This window comes from Papaver somniferum, unplaced genomic scaffold, assembly GCF_003573695.1.
Source record: "Papaver somniferum cultivar HN1 unplaced genomic scaffold, ASM357369v1 unplaced-scaffold_33, whole genome shotgun sequence".
NCBI lineage: Eukaryota > Viridiplantae > Streptophyta > Magnoliopsida > Ranunculales > Papaveraceae > Papaver > Papaver somniferum.
In genome coordinates this window covers 5,280,099-5,300,912 of record NW_020644373.1, presented here as the reverse complement: position 1 = coordinate 5,300,912, position 20,814 = coordinate 5,280,099, and the positions used below count along the sequence as shown (strand labels likewise).

Sequence of the window (20,814 nt, the reverse complement as noted above, 5' to 3'; positions counted from 1 at the left end):
GCACCATCTTAGTCGTTCAAAGCAGCGCCATCTCCACCAACCGAAAGTCGGCGCCAACAGTATGCGTTCCAATACAATGCCATCAGTCCGCGTCCCAGCCATCAGTCCGCTCCATGACCAATGCCACCAGTCCACTCCATGGCCAGTGCCAGCAGTCCGCTTCCCAGCCATCAGTCTGCTCCATGACCAATGCCATCAGTCCGCTTTATGGCCAGCGCTAGCATTCCGCTCCATATCCATCGTCATCTACCTTTCTGAGCCAGCCAATGACCGTTCCGCGGACCAGGTTGCAGTGCCACCTCTGCCGATCAGCAAGCCAAAGCTGCAACGCTGATGCCAACACCCCATGGCCTAGCCGAATTTATTCAAAGCCACCAATGCAAGGGTCACAAATTCCTCAGGCCTCCCGACAAAGTTTAGCCAAATCTTCCAGGCAATCTCCCATGACTTGCCATTTCGATTTTATCCTTTTCCGTCACCATCTTATGCTTACCCCGCAACAATGTCAATGTTCCGAGCTAAGCAGGGGACTTAATGTTGATGGTGGTTTTTAGCTTAGGATTAAAATACTAAAACCTTGCACCTGACGTCACTCTACAAGAAAACGGTGTCGTGAGTGCTAACCTCTCCACCAGCATATTTATTGAGCCATTCAATATATTTACATGAAATTTATCCAGACCGGCGAATGTATCAACCATCCCAAACACTCTGTAAATTTCGGCACCTCGCAAATACAAGACTTACTGAGTACTTTCATGTACTATGTTCCCCCACAGAACCCTTAATATCGGTATGGCATAACGGATTTGTGTTCACTCGCAACGGAGTAGCATGAACCTCAAAGTACCAAAGTTAAGGCCATTGCACGAAATGCTCATACGGAAAGCACACTGCATTCTGTAGATAAGGATTTTTATGGCAGCATACAAAATCCAGCCAATTATTGTGATAACTCACAAAAAACTCATAAGCCCGACTAATTTGTAAAATTAGGGTTTTGCGCCCCGCGCAGTACACCAGACCCCGTTGATCGAAAAACTATGCTTATCCAAACTAGGAGATTAAATTCTCCACAGCACACTGGAAGTTTGGACACTCCCTAGCTTGCCGGACCCACTTCCCATCGACCAATCAGGTCACTTTAAATCCACAACACTCACACAGAAGTGTAGCCACGCCCATGCTTGGCCGACCCTCTTACATTAAACAATAAGGTTGCTTCAAACTCGCCACAACGTTGAAAAGGAGGAAACCACGCCACATGGTCACAAAGACAATTGGCCTCCCAAAACCCGCGCCAAACACGCGTGCCAGACGCACATTCCAATCGGCATGCCAAACATGCCAAGCAGCATGCCAAACTCGCCAAATGCGATACCAGGCGCACATGCCAATCGGCATGCCAAACATGCCGAGCAGCATGCCAAACCCGTGTGCCAGACGCACATGCCAATCGGCAGGCCAAACATGCCAAGCAGCATGCCAAACCCGCCAAACGCGCATGCCATACGCACATGCCAAACATGCCAAATAAGCATGCCAAACTCGCCAAACGCGCATGCCAGGCGCACATGCCAATCGACATGCCTAAATTGCCAAACGCGCATGCCAGGCGCACATGCCAAACGGCATGCCTTGTACGCTAATTATGGTTTCAACATTCTAAACCCTAATTTAGACAAAGTTGTCAGGCGCCGACAGAAGATATCCATAATCAACGGCTATCCTTCCTCATGAGATGCAATCTCATCCTTCCAAGTTCGCCACCGAGCTGACAGAATTGTGGCAACTTTCAGGCGACCAACCGCCTAAAATTAATGGTCATGGCTACGCCAAGTTCCACTTGCACTACCGTGCCACTGGCATGCTCGAGCCATGCCATCCATGCCGCATTGCTAATGGCGTGCACCAAAAACGCCACTCCGCCATCTTCAAGCGCCAACACAAGGTAGCCAAAATCAACGGCTACCCTTATTTCATAAGATGCGATCTCAGCCATCGAAGTTCGCCACCAACCCTTCCCCTTCACTTTGTGACCGAAGCCTGTCTGGAACAGCCATTTCTTGGTTTAGGCCAGATTTGTACAGATTGATCTCTCGAATCAAAAGTACTCCCGTGCAGTACATTGTTTAGGGTTTAGACTCGTTTCTCATTCACATACACGAAATTACCAAAATCAGCAGAAACGGTTCACCCACAAACAATACTATATTTGAAAGGAGGGTAACTTAATTAGGCGATTTCTCTTACTTCTGCTAGTTTAAAGACTTCTGTGGGATCAAGAAGCGTCCACTAGTACCGTTGGTAGGAAAATATAATTTTGCATTGTTATTTTAGTATTTGATTATTAATTTGATTGACTAACGGTAGTTGAAACTTGATTGCACCTAGTTTGTTTATGCTGAGAACCCTCTCTTTTGATATAAGGTCACTCGAACTAGATCAAGGATCGACATAAATCATATATGTATTTAGATATGACGATAGGCTTGTAATCATCCATTGTTATTAGACTCCATTTTTTCTGTTATCGCTCACAAGGGAATCAAGTTTGTGTAGTACAAAAAAATACATTGAAGATTTAAAGAAAATAAGATTATTTCTTATTGGTTTCGTATCTTTGTGATTTAACTTCGTGCACACAATTGATCGGCTGGGATCTGACTAGATCTTGTTTATCTTTGTTAGAAACCTTATTGCTAGTCGTAATAGATCGAAAATCTATCATTTGGTGGTACTCTTCAATATCTGAATTTGATAGTTTGTATACCTAGATCTAGCTATCTTGATAATCTATATCTTGGTAGATCTTACCCAACAAAGGAATTTATTAGATTAAACGAAAGAGCCTTTGTTGAACTCAACAATAAAATCTCTGATTTAATCCTTGAGATTGAAAGAGTGGTTACCGAACAGATTAGTCTTTTACTATTTATGAAGACGATCCAAAGGAGTTGAATACTTGAAGTCTTCACAGTAGCTGAAGCAACTTAAAATAGTGGATTCTATCTTAGGATTCATGTGTATTGACCAGATTGGTTGTAGGCGCAGGGATATTGAGGAAATTAGGTAACTAGGGGTAGTTTACTTATTCTCAACTATACGAAGTTGGTAGTAGTCTTTGTTGTTAGAGCATTGCTCGGTAGAACTCGCATGCGTTACTATCTCAAGCATGTTTGTCAATGTTAGTGATCAAAACTATAAGTCTTGATTTCTAGTCTACTATAGCTAAGGTCTCGGACTAGGATAGAAAGTGTAGTTGAGCTCAAGAACTCCATGACAATCATCATACACGACGAAGAACTACTCAAGGAACTGGTGGATCTTCATCGACTAAAAGGTATGTGGAGACTTCAACTTATCTATCACTCAAAAGTCTATTTATCTCCTATCTTGAGACAAAAGTCATTTTGCTATATAGACTTAGATTATACACATTTGGTATTTCGAGCCGAGTTTACCTCGTCTATCTATTTCTCGAAATATGTGTTGGTAAAGCTTTTGCTTTAGCCAAGTTCATCTTTACCTAGTGAAGAAAGTCATGTTATGTTTCAATCACTTTGAAAATTGCTCTGACAAAAATGGTTTGTGAATAACAACTATATAACGTTCTCTGAGAATGTTTCAATGATTGAAATGAGAGTTTAGACCATATAACCATTTGGAGGATATAAGAATTATTGTGAAAACACATATATGTATAAGTCCTTATTGCTTTAACCGAAGTTTGCGAACTTTGTTGATCAAGTGAACCGGAGAAGTGCGTGAGCTAAGTCCGCGAACCCAGTCCGCGAACTTTGTGTTCAAGGATTATGTCTATTAGATGTCATTGTGCAAATGGTGATGGAAAATAGAATGAGTCCTTGATTATTACACAGTATTAGGTCGATCTCCGATCCACAATTTGTGTATATATTGTGTTGTTCCATAAGGTGTTATGTTGAGCTCTATCGACTGAATCATTGTTTTGGCATAGTTGTTGTTCCATGAGATACTTTGTGTCGAGCATGACCAATTAAATTGTTTACTTTTGTGATTAGTTTGATTGTGTATTTCGATTAGATTAATTATGGGTTTTCTTGTGATTAATCTAATTGAGTGTTTTTAAGTCTCCATAAGTTTATTGTGTTGAGCATTTCCGATTAAGTTAATCATGGGTTCTCTTATGATTAATTTAATATTTTGGATTCAAATTCATACTTGTATGTAATTTGTTATGTCCAAATAAATCCTTCTTTTCTTTTTGAAATTAATGTCGCTCTTGTTGTCCTTTCGGGAATGACATATTATGGGGGAGAGTTCTTTTGAACTTGTGCTTAATTGCCAAATCTTTGTGGGGAGTGCGGCTGTGGAATATTTTTAGGGGTTATCTTGTATCTTAATAAACTCCTTGATGAATGCATTTAGCTTCGGCTTTATTATTGCATCTAAATAAGATGATATATGCTTTCTTTTGGTCATGAAATGTCTCTTTCGTAAATTTCATTAGGATCCCGTTCTTGTACCTTTGCCAATTTTATTGACAAAAAGGGGGAGAATTAATATATAGTTCACACTACAAATATATATGGTTTTAAGATCATTATGTAAGGAGGGGTGGTTTCCATATGATATGGAGTATTGACTAAGGGGGAGTGACATATCACCATAGTATTGTTGTTAAAGTTGTGATACAATTGAACTTTGACGTTGTGTAATGATACTATGACACTGTATAACAATGATTAAGAACTCTTGTTTTCTCGTTGTTATAGCTACAGATTTTCAACAACGATGATGCTAAACTTACAACCTTTGGGGTCATTGGAGTACTTGGGAGTGACGAAGATTTCAAGTAATGTTGAAGATTAGGCATGTGGAATAGAAGATACAAAAGTTTATTTATATATTTTTTGTATTCCATATGTATTAATAGTTTTGTCACTAATATTGACAAAGGGGGAGATTGTTAAAGCGTTGCTCGGTCGAACTCGCATGCGTTACTATCTCAAGCATGTTTGTCAATGTTAGTGATCAAAACTATAAGTCTTGATTTCTAGTCTACTATAGATAAGGTCTCAGACTAGGATAGAAAGTGTAGTTGAGCTCAAGAACATCATGACAATCATCATACAAGACGAAGGACTACCCAAGGAACTGGTGGATCTTCATCGACTAAAAGGTATGTGGAGACTTCAACTTATCTATCACTCAAAAGTCTATTTATCTCCTATCTTGAGACAAAAGTCGTTTTGCTATATAGACTTAGATTATACACATTTGGTATTTCGAGCCGAGTTTACCTCGCCCATCTATTTCTCGAAATATATGTTGGTAAAGCTTTCGCTTTAGCCAAGTTCATCTTTACCTAGTGACGAAAGTCATGTTATGTTTCAATCACTTTGAAAATTGCTCTGACGAAAAATGGTTTGTGAATAACAACTATATAACGTTCTCTAAGAATGTTTCAATGATTAAAATGAGAGTTTAGACTATATAATTATTTGGAGGATATAAGCATTACTATGGAAACACATATATGTATAAGTCCTTATTGCTTGAACCGAAGTTTGTGAACTTTGTTGATCAAGTGAACCGGAGAAGTGCGTGAGCTAAGTCCGCGAACTGGCGAAGTTCTCAAACCCGAGAATTTCTGCTGGAGTTTGTGAACTCCATCCGGGAACTTAAGTCCGCGAACCCAGTTCACGAACTGGAGTAGGTTATCTCTAAAAACGATGTTTAGTGAACTTATCTTTATAAACTAAGGAATGCAATTGCAAACCGTGGCTATAGAGTTTGTGAACCGATTCATGTGAATCAAATCCTTTTTGCTTCAATTGTGTCTTGTGTAGTACATAATATTTCCTTGCAATTGAACAACTCTCTAGCTAGTTCATTTGAGACATCTAAAGACTTAAAGGCCTAGACAAATAAAACTCCCACGTTGAATGGTGACGAAACCCTCGCTTCCTATTGGCCGAAATGTGCCTTTTTTGAGTTTTGTGAAACGAGCATTTTGGTGAGGACACTTGGCAACGTATGATTGGTTTAAAAATAATAGGAAAAAGATTAAAAAAAGGAAATCAAATTCAATTTGGAATTCATAAAGTGACAATATTTAGGTGAGGACACTTGGCAACATATGATTGATTTAAAAATTACGAACTTAAAAGGAAAACCTAACTTACCATGTTTGGAATTTTATGGATTTACAAATTCAATTTGGAAAGGGTAATTGCTCTAGGACTATTTTTTCCAAATTAATATATAAAGGGGAAAAAATCTTCATATTTTCTGCGAAAATAAAAGGAGAAAATAAATAAAATTTCCACATATCATCCACCTATTTAATGTATTTTCCCTGCCACACCAAACCAAAAATACATCTCCACGGGGCAGGACGAAGCCGCGCTAACGAAATAAAAAATGCATTTCCACGAGGTGGGGCGAAGACCCGCCACACCAAGTTAAAAGGAAAATAATAAATAAAATCTGCACATATTTTTAACCTATTTAATATATTTTCCCCGCCATACTAAATCAAAAATACATCTCCACAGGGCAGGGCGAAGCCCCGCGCACACCAAATCATGCATTTCCACGGGCGATACGAAACCCCGCGCACACCAAATCATGCATTTCCACGGGGCGTCGCCATGGGACGGGACAAAGCCCCGCACACACCAAGTTAAAAGAAAAAATATGCCCGGTGCGTAGCACGGGCACAAATCTAGTTTGAACTAGTTATGGTGAAAAAGAATATGGTTGATATGAAAGTGATCATATGGCTAACCATTTGGTTAACTATTGTTGAACCAACTAATGTACAAGTTTGGGTACGGTTACACAAGCCCAGGAACGTGCATTTTATTTGTGTATAACAAGCTATGTTTTCGATCTAACGGTTGATAAACATTAGCTTGAATCTAAATCAGGTTTTCACCTAACGGTGAATATTGAATGCTTTGTTACCAAGCTAACATTGATTGCAAACCCTGATTTGAAAGACTATATAAGGGAGAACTCTAGCAACTGGGAAACCTAATCCCCGCACATTCTATGTGATACTAGTTGTGCTAAGCTAGAGTCGATTCTCCTTTAACCTTTGGTTTCTTCTTCTAAACCAGGTTAACGACTTAAAGACTTCATTGGGATTGTGAATCCATACCTATACTACTTTTCTTGTAGTTGTGTGATCTGATCTTGATGTTTCTATCGTACGAGTACAATTGTAATAATTGGCTTGAGATTTCTATCTCTGATAGGCAAGATAAAAAATAATCATAAACATCTTCGTCTCATCGTTTGTGATTCCACAATATCTTTTTTCGCTGCGTCGATTAAGAATATTGTGAGGTGATTGATAATACTAGGCTGTTCTTCGGGAATATAAGTCCGGATTATCAATTGGTTCCTGTTCATCTTGATTTATCAAAAGACGGAACAAAACTCATAGGTATATTCATGGGAGACGGATTTATCTATTATCGTATACTTTTCTGTGTGATACAGATTTGTTTATTAAAGTCTTCGACTTTGGGTCGTAGCAACTCTTAGTTGTGGGTGAGATCAGCTAAGGGAATCAAGTTTGTAGTATCCTGCTGGGATCAGAGACGTAGGAGCATAACTGTACCTTGGATCAGTGTGAGATTGGTTGGGGTTCAACTACAGTCCAGACTGAAGTTAGTTTGGAGTAGGCTACTGTCTGTAGCGACTTAATACAGTGTGTGTTTAATCTGGACTAGGTCCCGGGGTTTTTCTGCCTTTGCGGTTTCCTCGTTAACAAAATTTCTGGTGCCTGTGTTATTTCTCTTCCGCATTATATTTGTTTATATAATTGAAATAGTACTTTGTGCGTTGTTCAATCAATTAGAATATCCGATCTTTTGGTTGTTGATTTAAATTGATTGACACTTGGATATTGGTCTTTAGTACCATCCAAGTTATCTCTCTTTGATAAAGACTCGCAGATTTCTATTTGCTTGAGTATAGATCAAATCGAGATATTGAGATATAAACTCTTTGATGTACTTTTATCTTGATTGAGTCTGACTGTCTAGTTGATTCTCTAGAAAGTATATTGGATTTTGTCCATACAGATTGCTAAGCGAAATATTGGGTGTGGTTGTTAGACCCCCGCTTTTTCATTTGTAACGACTTAGTTTTGAGAGTATTTAAAACTGGGATAGGTCCCGAGATTTTTCTGCATTTGCGGTTTCCTCGTTAAAATCTTGTTGTGTGCTTTTACTTTAATTTACATTCCACATTATAATTATCATTTTAGTTGTTATAAAGTAATTGCACTTTACAATAATCCAAACCAATGTAGTCGATCTCGGCCATCTCAGCCGAGATTCCAGTGAGATTCTCGTTCTCGCCTCAAGAGGATATGATTCTTAAGTTCTCAGCGATATCTCATCGATGAAATCGGAAAATCGGCGGTTTTTCTGCATTTGCGGTTTTCTCGTTAACAAAATTTCTGGTGTCTGTGTTATTTCTCTTCTGCATTATATTTTTTGATATAATTGAAACACTACATGTTGTGCGTTGTTCAATCAATTAGAATATCCGACCTTTTGGTTGTTGATTTAAATTGATTGACACTTGGATATTGGTCTTTGGTACCATCCAAGTTATCTCTCTTTGATAAAGACTCGCAGATTTCTATTTGCTTGAGTATAGATCAAATCGAGAGATTGAGAAATAAACTCTTTGATGTACTTTTATCTAGATTGAGTCTGACTGTCTAGTTGATTCTCTAGAAAGTATATTGGAGTTTGTCCATATAGATTGCTAAGTGAAATATTGGGTGTGGTTGTTAGACCCCCGCTTTTTCATTTGTAACTACTTAGTTTTAAGAGTATTTGAAACTGGGCTAGGTCCCGAGATTTTTCTGCATTTGCGGTTTCCTCGTTAAAATCTTGTTGTGTGCTTTTACTTTACTTTACATTCCGCATTATAATTATCATTTTAGTTGTAATAAAGTAATTGCACTTTACATTAATCCAAACCAATGTAGTCGATCTCGGCCATCTCAGACGAGATTCCATTGAGATTCTCGTTCTCGCCTCAAGAGAATATGATTCTTAAGTTCTCGGCGATATTTCATCGATGAAATCGGCAAAATCGGCATGACTCGGCCTAAATCTTCCGAGATTATTATGACTAGATTTCTGCCCGTGCTACGCACCGGGCATATTTTTTCTTTTAACTTGGTGTGTGCCGGGCTTTGTCCCTCCCCGTGGCGACGTATTTTTAATTTGGTGTGTGCGGGGTTTCGCCCCGCCTCGTGGAAATGCATGATTTGGTGTGCGCGGGGCTTCACCCCGCCTTGTGGAGATGTATTTTTGATTTAGTATGGCGGGGCAAATATATTAAATAGGTTAAAAATATGTGCAGATTTTATTTATTTTTTTTCTTTTAACTTGGTGTGGCTGGTCTTCGCCCCACCTCGTGAAAATGCATTTTTGATTGGTGAGCGCGGGGCTTCGCCCCGCCTCGTGGAGATGTATTTTTGGTTTGGTGTGGTGGGGCAAATACATTAAATAGGTGGAGGATATGTGGAAATTTTATTTATTTTTTCCTTTTATTTTCGTAGAAAATATGAAGATTTTTTCCCCTTTATATATTAATTTGGAAAAAATAGTCCTAATATAACAATTACTCTTTCCAAATTGAATTTGGAAATCCATAAAATTCCAAACATGGTAAGTTAGATTTTCCTTTTAAGTTCGTAATTTTTAAATCAATCATATGTTGCCAAGTGTCCTCACCTAAATATTGTCACTTTATGAATTCCAAATTGAATTTGATTTCCTTTTTTTAATCTTTTTAAACCAATCATACGTTGCCAAGTGTCCTCACCAGAATGCTCGTTTCACAAAACTCAAAAAAGGCACATTTCGACCAATAGGAAGCGAGGGTTTCCTCACCATTCAACGTGAGAGTTTTATTTGTCTTGGCCTTTAAGTCTTTAAATATATTCAGAAAAATCAAGTTACTGAAAGACTGATAGAAGATTTGAATCTCATCAAAATGATTGATCATCAACGAGTAAAATAAAATAAAATAATGTTTTAAGCGTCCAAAAAGCTTTGTAAAGTGTCAACAGACTGATACAAAAAACAAGAGAAAAGATAGAGTAGTGGGTAATGAGTTGCTGTGGCAGACCATAGTCGTGATATTACAAGAACATGAAGAAGAAAATAAGTAAGAAGAAGAAGAAAAGGGATTGATGTGGCTGTAATTAGGTTAGGGTAATCCTTCAAAATTTGTCAAATTTGGAACCGAGATTTTGCTGAGATTTCAACGAAACCCTCCCCGAGACAAAGTTGTACCAGTGTCTTCATTCCAACCGAGACAAACCGAAATCCGTAATTGACTACATTAATCCAAACACTTGGGTTGATACCCATAATTAAGGTTTGGTTTCAGACTTATACTACTATATACCAATGTGTTATTTTGTTGTTATCATCTTCTTAACAGCCTTTGTCTAAGTTGGATCACACATGGTATCCAACTTATAGGTTGACATACAGGATTATTTTATCTTATATATATTTTGATTTGAGTCCCGATAAACTGGTACCTATTACCAACCATGATTAACAGTGTTGTAAATTTTTCAACCGCCGACTTAAGTCAACATGGAGGGGTGTAGACATATCAAAGACCTTTACACCTCTTAGCGGACCACCTGCTAGTTTTTCTTCTTCCTTTTTCTCCCCTTCGTTGGGGATCGTGGCTGGCGGGGCTGGTGCCGATCTTTGAAATTTAACATGTCTATAGAGCTGAAACTTTCTCGATCAAACCGTATCTATTGCCCCAATGTAACTCATAAATTATAAACTTCAATTCTTGATCAATCTTTGAGTTCTCTGGTTTTAATATAGGTTCTGAAATTGATTTTACAGGAACCAATTGATGGTAAAATTATCACAAAATTTCCATCTTCAATTTCTCACCAAGGAATCCGAATCACTGCCACTGGAACCGTCAACTTGCAGGTTCGCGGTGGGTCGGCAGGAGTTATCGAGTCCTTGTATGGAGTTGTTAAACCCATACCAATCATGTATGCTACTTCTAAACCCCACATTAACTCTAATTCTTATCTGCTTATTCGTTTATGACTCTCTGTACTGATTAATTTCTCTTCTTCACTTGTGCCGATTCACACAGAAGCAAGACTTTCGATATCAGATCTTCTGGGAGGATTAGTTCAGGAACAACCGAGGTAGAGTATCACATCTCATTAGCGCTGCTGCCAGCCATAACATCATTCAGTTATTATTGATTTCATTTGCGATTCTGCTTTCGAGTCGTTGACACACTAGTAGAACCAAGAACCAAGAACCAATACCCATTTTCCAGTAGCAAGTACCGGGTTGGGTAGGAGACAATGTTAGCTCCCAAATATAGGACATAGTTTTTATGCCGGCCTGACCAAGCCATGCACAACCCGTAGGCAATGTTACAGAGACCTTGTGAGAGGGTAGAATCACTAGTACTCACATGGAAAACGATAAAATGCTCTCGCTTGGCGACGTGGCAAGCCATTAACCAATGGATCATGGCATTTACTCCAAGGGGTTAACCATCCAGAGGATTTAGGGTATAACTGATGGATTCCAGTGACAAGGGTGCAGTGCAAGTGCCATGCACCCTAGCAAGATGGTCCGTGCTTAAAAGTGTTACGCAGTTGCAGTGACATTTCTTAGTAAGGTTTCCCCAAATGTAAGGCTTGGGTGGAAATACTTTGTTAGCTCTATCTGTAACTAGAAATTGTTAGTGTTAGAATACATTTATTTGTTTCAAATTGCTAGACAGTGAGTATTCTGTAATTTTTTGGCAGATACCTTTCTCTGTAACATTGAGACCACGAGGACATGATGGTTCTGAAATATTTTATGAGACCTTCCATGGAGCAAACATCAGCATCCAGGTTTTGTTTTTGCCCTGACTGTATATTTTACCAAGCTAAATCTTGAAGCTCGCTGATATTATACTCGATACTTTCAATGATAGTATTTGATAACAGCAGACCTTGTGAGAGGGTATCTACATAAATCATTGTCTGCTACTATGGAGTACATTGTTGAAAGTGATAAAGGTAATAACTCATTCTATTTCCATTTTTTGTAAATGACTAAGGATACTTTGTATGCTAAGGTAAAACCTATATACAAATCCCATCTTACTTAGATACATACATAACATAAATTTTGTCCAAAGTCAAGTGGTGATGATTATAATATGGAAGGCGGCGGTGAGAGTGGCGAACTGGCAATGGTGTTACCCACGTTTAGATTTAGCTTAGACTTTACAATCTTTTTTGAACGAGGTTAATATCTAGGTAAAACGGGGTTCATATTACAGGTATTACCGTATTACCATTTGTATATTTTCAAAAAGGAATATACTGCCACATTTTGATGATTGGTTCATGTAATCTCCCTTTCAGCTAATCTTCTTCAGGCACCAGACTCTCCTGAAATGGTTAGCTTTTATCTCACACGGGACACACAAAGACATCCGCTGCTTCCTGAACTATCTTCAGGTTCTTTATCTTTTTCTCTCATTTATTGTTACTCGGTGGTATTCTCAATTAGTATGCTCATTCATCTAATTTCTTTTATACCCAAAAACTAAGTGACCTATATGCATTCAATTGTACTGACCCGATGACATGTTTACAGGTGAGTTTCGAGTCACGGGAAAAATCTGTACTCAATCCTCTCTTCTCGATCCTATCAATGGGGAGGTAACAGTAGAATCATCCACAGTTCCTATACACTCTATCGATATTCATCTACTCCGAATAGAGTCAATTCTGGTTGGGGAAAAGATTGTGACTGAGACCTCGGTGATTCAAACTACACAGGTAAAATTGTACTTCAACTTGAAAAATCGTTTTGCTTAATCTGTCATGTAAGTTTGTAACAAGCATGTGTTTGTTTTACAAGATAGCTGATGGTGATGTTTGTCGAGGAATGACTTTACCCATATATGTTATTCTTCCTCGCCTTTTGACTTGTCCGACCATCTTTGCAGGGTAAGTTGTTCAATTACATATGTGTACTTTTTTAGCACTGTGAATATTCTACTTGTATCTAGTGTAGCAGTTACCTTCGTATTGAACTGCTAGGTCAATTAACTTATCTATTAGCTACCGCCATTACCATTACTTATAACCTAATGCTTTTTGAGTTTACTTTGTCTTATATTTTCTTGCTACCGATATCCATGCCGTTTTCTTCACTGGAGTGCATCTCAGAACTCTTTGTTATGCATGTAAAATCATTTTACCCCTTTAATTATCTGGTTTTTACTATAGACAGCATTTTTCTTTGAATCTGTTCATTTGATGTCTTGTTTTTCTTTACTTGTCTTGATTCCATCACGGTCACTACATTTGCGCCCATATTATAATTAGACACCAGTAAGATAAAAACCAGTTGCATAAATGCGATGCTTGTTTCATAAAAGAACGACGTTGAGGATGTTACCTTCAAGTTTACTCTACCCTAGGTGTTGTATCTCTCTACATCTTGTTTGATAAATATAAAAGGTTACATAAGTTCAGACATCTTATGTATATGTCATAGCATGAAAATTTCAATATAGTCAGGAATTGTTATTAGGAAATCAATTGCAATTATGTTAGCTGATGATTAGCTGTTACTGCCATTGATGAAATGGGCCAATGGCAAATGATATTTTAATTAGGAGTGGTGCCAAGGACCTGATAGCTCATGCACCATCGTTTTCCCAAGAAATCCATGACAAGTTCTGTATGGTAAGTGATAACTATAAGGAATGCAGCTTCAGCCATATTCCTTGATAAGAAAAGCGGATGAGGAGTTTAGGAGCATTAACTACCAAAAAAAATAGAAAGCGTAAATTAAAGAGTAAAGTGTTGTTATCTTGCTTTTTACAAGTTTGTTTCTATATGATTACATGTACTCCCACCACTGTAGTTTGTGCATGAATTTTATTGACCAGCTAGAGTATATGTTTCCTCTGACTGACCTGTGAACCACTTCCTTTCTCTGAGCAGTTCCTGGTTATGTCAAGTGTAAATTTTTTTTTGTTAATCAGCCATTTGATAGTCTGACATGGAAAAACAAATTAATCAAGTTATGGAAACCTATTGTTTGGCAATTTTAGGTGATTTCCTTATTTAAGTCGGAAACTATATGACGATACTTGTACGCAAACTTCACTGATTGCATATTCAACATCACCGTCTTTGTTACTTGCTTAATGTGTCGACTGGCCGTCCATGAATAACTTTAACATCTGTACCTTCTTATTTAACCTCATGGACAGCGCTATCCGCTGAATCAAGCTTACAAGTTGCATACTTGTATAATATAGTTTTAGTTTTTGTTCACTAACTTGAAGATATCCCCAGTTTCAATTGTTAGTTTGATAGTGGCATATGCATGTTATGAAAAAGCTGAAAATATGATTTTTGTTACTTAAAGTGAATGAACAATAATAATCTCCAATTATGCGTTCAAGTTTTTTCTGAATCAGGATTACTTAATTTTATACATGCTACACTGCTTGCTGACAATCTCTAGCTCACGTAAATTCTACATGGCAGGCCATTTTCAATTGAATTTCAGTTTTCTGTTGTGATTAGCTTCCAGTCAGAGTTATCGAAACTTCAACCAAAGGCTGATCCTCGAACTCCCAGGCTTTGGGTGAGAACCAGTTGGTGGTATATCAAAGATTTCAAAAAAAAAAGAAAGAATACTAGTCTATCTTATAAAGATACGCTATTTTTCAGCTGGCAATGGAATCCCTGCCTATAAGACTATTTCGAACGAAGTGATACTATGCTGCAATGAGGTCTTGTGGTGCTCAGGAGAGGATTGCCCTGCAGCTTATGAGAAAGCTGTGTAAAGTGTTATGCATCACAATTTTAAACTGTAGGAAAATGGTCCCAAGGTACATGAATTTGCATTGCGACCATGTCCAGGTGAAATTTGGGTTTTGCAACATTTCAGGAGAGGATTGCCCTGCAGCTTATGAGAAAGCTGTGTAAAGTGTTATGCATCACAATTTTTAAACTGTAGGAAAATGGTCCCAAGGTACATGAATTTGCATTGCGACCATTACCTGAGAATAAAACTAGAAAGACTTGGTTGTTATTGTGTAGTATGGTGTGTTTGGTACAGGGACTCATTGCAGGTGAAAAGCAAAAAATAACTAATATAAGAAGTTACCTTTTTATTTATCCTCTAATTTTTATTTTTATTTTTTTAAGCAATTAGAAATTCATTATCTAGGACTTATTTGAAGTCGCTAGACAACATAGAAGGTTATTAATCTCAGCTTTGCTATATCTTATTCAACCATGATCCGCAAGTCTAAACGTATAGATTATACCGTGCAAGGGCCAAGGAGTCTTAAGTTTCTTATCATTGGGATCAAGGGTCTCTCCCCGCCATGGGAAGTTTATTTTATGGCTTAAGCCTTTGGGGACAAGGTAAGGGGACATTCAGAAAGATAAATAACCTGAGAATGCTGTTAACCATATATAAAAAGATGATATGGGTCCACAGAACTCACCAAGTATTTATACCCTGAACTAGGTATCACCGGGCTCAACCTCTGATGAGTGTCACGCGTCACAAAATCTTCGGCATCCGACATAGAGTTTAGAGTTTATAGCTTGGTATGTTATGTGAAAATATTTTAAAGTATATGTTTTTGTACTTATCTTAGTTTAGAGTTTACGGTCCCGGCTCAACCTCTAATGAGTGTCACGCGTCACGAAATCTTCAGCATCCAACACAGAGTTTAGAGTTTATAGCTTGGTATGTTATGTGAAAATATTTTAAAGTGTATGCTTTTGTACTTATCCTAGTTTATGTTATCTAGGTTTCACCTTTGTTAATTTTAATTCCTTGGAAGGTTTTTTATTCATTAATCTCAGGATAATTGATCATTGATTAAACGTGAACATATTTTATTTCTTTGTAACAATACATCTGAAAAGACTACAACTTAGTTAATGTGTCCAAATAATTAATCTTTAATTTATCAATATTTATCCCTAATTAGTGTATAACAATAATTACATATTCATCAATATCAATATTCTATTATAACAATACACTAACAACGCGTTTGGATGTCCTTTCAGAAATTACTTTTTGACTTCTGGAAGCAGAAAAGTCAGTAGTTAGTTTGGTACACAATTTTAGAATGACTTCTAGAAGTAGAAAGTTAATTAAGTTTTTGTGATTTGCTTTTGACTTCTGCTTATGGTATCTAAACTGGATGTAAAAAAGATCATACTTTATTTCTTTGTAACAATATGTTAAAAAAGACTACAACTTAGTTAATGTATCCAAATACTTAAAAAGGACGAAAACTCGGTTTTAATATCGATCACTTGAAATAAAGAAATCAAAATAACGGATTGATCCATTATGCCAACTATAAATTAGTTTAGTTTAGTAATGACGATAACAATGAGATAACAACAAATGCGATGACTCTTTTCTCTATCAAACATATTTTAGTATACTTAGAGAATGATCCAGGAAAAAAGTGCTCAAACTGGGTCAACTCAATGAAAAATTAAATTGATGGGGCTTTACTTCGAAAGTACAGTATGATAGTTTCTTTTACCAAAACATATGTGATTTACTTAACACGTGACTATGAACTTAATCTGATTAAGACTCTGAATCTTTTCTCGAAGTTCTCCACGCGACAATAGATGAGTTGTAGAATTTTTACCCGAGGTTTTGATTTCATCAGTGTCATCCAATTCTAAAAATTGGCTAAACTTGATGTCATTCCAATCTTTGTCTAATTTTTGATATTGTCTAAACTTTGCAGCTCTTGTTTTTATCTTTTCTTTTCGCAGTACATATATATGATATATTTAGATTCATAAAACTCAACCGGATAATAATGCGAAAACATGGCCTCGTACTTATATTGTTCTCCATATATATTATTTTATTTTTTTTCATCGGAATCCATCAGTTTTCTATCAAGGAAATAAGGGTGTCGCGTGTATGATTTCGTTTTATGTGTCGTACCTGACATTGGTTGTTTGATAATGATCTTTACATCTATTGAATTATTTTGATCCGAAGTTTGAACTATCTTGTTGTGAAGAGATATTTTGCTCTTTCTACTATTCTCCAAAACCATATCATTTACTATTCTTAAATTTCAGCTGTTGTAATACGAAAACTCCGTTATTTTTTGGGTTTATGTAGCAGTAAACCTTGTTATTTTGTTGGTTTATATAGACTAATTTTGCATAGGGAATCTTAGCTGATGTTGGAATTCTAACTGTGCAGATTATCTGAAACGTTTTTATATATTTTAGGTATGTTGGAATTAGTGTGTCTGGTTGGTCTTAAACATTAATATTTTAGCAACCAACTCAACAAAATCGTAAGTATGTTTGTGTTATGTATGATTATTATTGTGAACGTTGCTTTTCACCTCAGTGAGCCAGTTTTTTCGCTAGAATTACTAACCCTGTAAGTTGATATTAATCATCAAAATTTAACAAATTTCACAAAGTCACACGACAAACAATTACTCGATAAATCCCTACAACAGTTATTCATCGAAACCCAAATATTGTGTTTGTCTAGGATTTAAAAAAAAATAAAAAAAATATACTGTGACTACTCGTTTTCCCATAGTCTACGTAATGTATACAGCTCAAAGAATCAGATATTAAGTAGTATTGATGCCTCTGTTGAACTGATAATGCTAAGTAATAAAAGATACTCAAGATCACAATAATAACGAAGAACACAAATATAATGTAAAAGGTACTAAATCACGAGACACAAGAGATTACGTGGTTCGACTTTCGTCTACGTCCACGGGGTAATGACTGATTGTTTTGTATTAAGTTATGGTGGTTACAAAGATCTTAAATGCTTCCCAAAGTAATAGAGAGAACTCAAGTTGAAGTAAATACTTCAGTTCTAAACATTAAAGAGGTATAAGCTTAAGACTAGATCTTCTCTCCTAGATATTGAATGCCTTTAGTTTGTTGGTGAGGCTTGGTATTTATAGCCCCTTCTGCTCCAGGTATATCTTTGCTGTCTTTGGATCCGTCGTTCCCTGATATACCTTCCGTATAAATGGTACCTTCGTTCGCCGCGTGCTTTCTCCAGTCGAACTCTGCCACCTCAGCTGACCCACATTCCTTCGGGAATTTCCCAGCCTTAGTACAGACTGTACCTTTGCTCACCGCTGGCCTTTGCCATTCAGGTTCCACCACATCATCTCTCTTCACGTGCTTGGATTATATGTGTAAATAAGAGATTTGTGCATTTAATGCTGATTAGATATGTCATCTACTTCTGTCCCTTCGTCAGCTGCCTCCTCATAGACTAGGCTTTTACTTCTTTCATCTTAGCCATCGAGACGTCCTTTCTTGGAGAGAGATAAAGTAGATCTACGAAGGTATCCTCTGTCACTTGGATTCCTTTGTCTAGCGAAGGCTAGACAGTTATCTTGTATACGACCAATGAGATCGTGACACGTGCCCTACAAAATATTGGTATTCACATATACATTGATATACTTATGTTGGTTGTGAATTAGCTCTTTACCTTTAATCTGTAATTCTTGTGCCCCAGAAGTGTCGGAACTAAAAAAAAAAAAGAATTACAAATATGTGATAGGTACTGGCAGTGTAACCATATATTCTCCATTTTATTGTTGACTCTATCCACATGTTTATACACGGATTTAGGTTAATGCACTGCTACATATCCAAAAATCTTGAGAAACTATACCCGGTTATTGCGAAAATTTCTTTTCCACCTTAGTAAGCTTGATTTGTTGTTGCGAGTATTGACCTTATAACTTGATAAATAGTTACTCAGATATGAATACATTTCTACATCCTAAGTTCACTAACACTTGGAGATTTTAACTTGACTAGCCTACTTTATATTAAATGTGATAAGTGTTGGTTGCATCGAGAAGTTATAGCTCGACTGAACTGCGACCGATGGTCTATGCTGCTAGGATCACACCTAAACCTATGTAACAAAAACTCTACCATACTGTGGCCAAAGCTTCCGTCGAACTCTAGACCATGTGGTAAACAGTAGAATATTGTCATGAGCTAAATTGTCAAGGAAATGATTAGCCCATCAATCTGTGATAAACACCACTCGAAAAATAAGAAAAGGTTACTTGATTTCCCTTAAGTATCGTTATTATAAAAACTGCACTTCAAGTTTCCAGAAAAGAACATCAATGATCCTTAAAAAACATAAACATAGATTTATAATCCATTGAGTATGCAAAATACCTTCATGCAAAAAATAACCCAAAACATTCAACCCGAATAAAAAATTCAAAAAATGTAAATGAACCTTAAGGTGGAAGCTAAACTGAAAAATAGTAATCAAATCTTATGATAATCATATTTTTAAAAGAAATAGTTATAGCTGAACAAATCCACTATTTCTTCAGATTAGTTATCATAAAATCATTAGCTGCGTACTCTTCATCAGCAGAGTCTACTTTCGCTTTCAGTATGCGCCGAGTCTTTTTGGCTGGTATCTTTGGGCGCTTTGCTTTCTTTTCGTTACTTAGTGCACGTATCTTATCGGATGTATCCTTGTCCTTATTTGTGGTAGTATGTGTAACATTCCTTTTGTTACCTGGACCCTGTAGATAAAGAGATATTTACATGTAAACAATGATTCATATTTGAAAAGAAAAAGTGCTTCAGTGCCAATCACTTGCAGATCTACCTGGTATTTTGTGTTAGCATCTGAATCCTCTAGTTCTCCTTCTGGCTTGAATACTTTTCGGATCGTAAAAATTTTCAGATTGGTTGTTTATATTGGACTCCTGGATTACTAATTTGAAAACAGTGGGGTGGTTCTTGATTCGGTTGAATTAACCTGTGTGCCTTTTCTCCCTTATTAATGTGCAGTTGGAAATAAATAATATGGTGAGCATGCGTTCACAGTATGTCTATCTATAATCAATTTAATTGTCCATAATAATACGTCTTTACCTTATTGCATTGTTCCAGGTAATCAACATGTTCTTTGGCAGTGCATTTTATCAATTTTTCTGTTATCTTTCCCATCACTGTCAATACTGCAGTATCTCTGTTATCCTTTACATCCAAGTTCAATTTTTACTTGTGTATATTCTAAGGCTTTCGTAAGTATCGATGTACTGTCCATCGGTTTTTTCTTTTATAAATATCGTTTATTTTCACCATGGTGTATCATCTTCAAATTTGTTTTGCACTTTCTACACCAAGGTTCCTCGTCTTCATCATACTCAACCTTTTTATTATATTTGATGCATGCCATGTAGTATCATTTTCTGTTCTCAGTATAATATCGTCACCTCGCATGTGAATATTTTAACCTGTTATTTATTGTAATTTATAGTCACATATGAACTTTTACTATCAGGTCATTTGGTACCTTTGCATGCATACATCCAAAAACATCCCTTTAAGGCAGATAGGAAAAACCTTTCGCTGGAATATAAATTCCCTTCTGCCAACTGGGTCTGGAATATTTCTAGCAGGTTCTCTGGTACCTTTGCATGCATACATATTCATTCCATAATCTTTGATAAGGATACTTTGTTGTAATTTTATGATGATTTTTTTATCCTGTCTTCATGCATATCATCTACCATTATTTTCAAGAAAATTAAAATAACAATAATGGTAATTATATGCATATAACAAAACAAAAAATACATCCTGGAATTACGAAAAAAGATCATATGTAAATACAATTTCTCTACAATAAAACCTCAGGGTAAACGATATTTGTGCTTGTA

The 20,814-nt window shown here is 36.8% G+C and overlaps 1 protein-coding gene across 3 annotated transcripts; it reads left to right on the top strand.

The window, feature by feature from the left end:
* Nucleotides 1-10,673: 10,673 nt before the first annotated feature.
* LOC113342107 (Down syndrome critical region protein 3 homolog) lies at nucleotides 10,674-15,229 on the top strand. 3 transcript variants are annotated; one of them, XM_026586763.1, is made up of 10 exons: nucleotides 10,674-10,814; nucleotides 10,899-11,056; nucleotides 11,164-11,218; nucleotides 11,837-11,926; nucleotides 12,010-12,094; nucleotides 12,446-12,541; nucleotides 12,681-12,865; nucleotides 12,948-13,036; nucleotides 14,594-14,693; nucleotides 14,780-15,229. In XM_026586763.1, exons 1-10 carry the CDS (start codon nucleotides 10,764-10,766, stop codon nucleotides 14,822-14,824), a joined length of 954 nt encoding a protein of 317 aa, XP_026442548.1. In that variant the 5' UTR covers nucleotides 10,674-10,763; the 3' UTR covers nucleotides 14,825-15,229. The 3 variants fall into 3 exon arrangements, with proteins under 3 accessions (XP_026442548.1, XP_026442547.1, XP_026442546.1); XM_026586762.1 differs by having other exon boundaries at nucleotides 14,633-15,229; XM_026586761.1 differs by having other exon boundaries at nucleotides 14,594-15,229.
* The last annotated feature ends 5,585 nt before the right edge of the window (nucleotides 15,230-20,814 follow it).

Coding starts and splice junctions, on each gene's coding strand:
- LOC113342107 (XM_026586761.1), top strand. CDS start 10,764: ATGTCTATAGAGCTGAAACTTTCTCGATCAAACCGTATCTATTGCCCC. Junction 11,057..11,163: donor GTTAAACCCATACCAATCAT/GTATGCTACTTC, acceptor CGATTCACACAG/AAGCAAGACTTTCGATATCA. Junction 11,927..12,009: donor GAGCAAACATCAGCATCCAG/GTTTTGTTTTTG, acceptor TTTCAATGATAG/TATTTGATAACAGCAGACCT.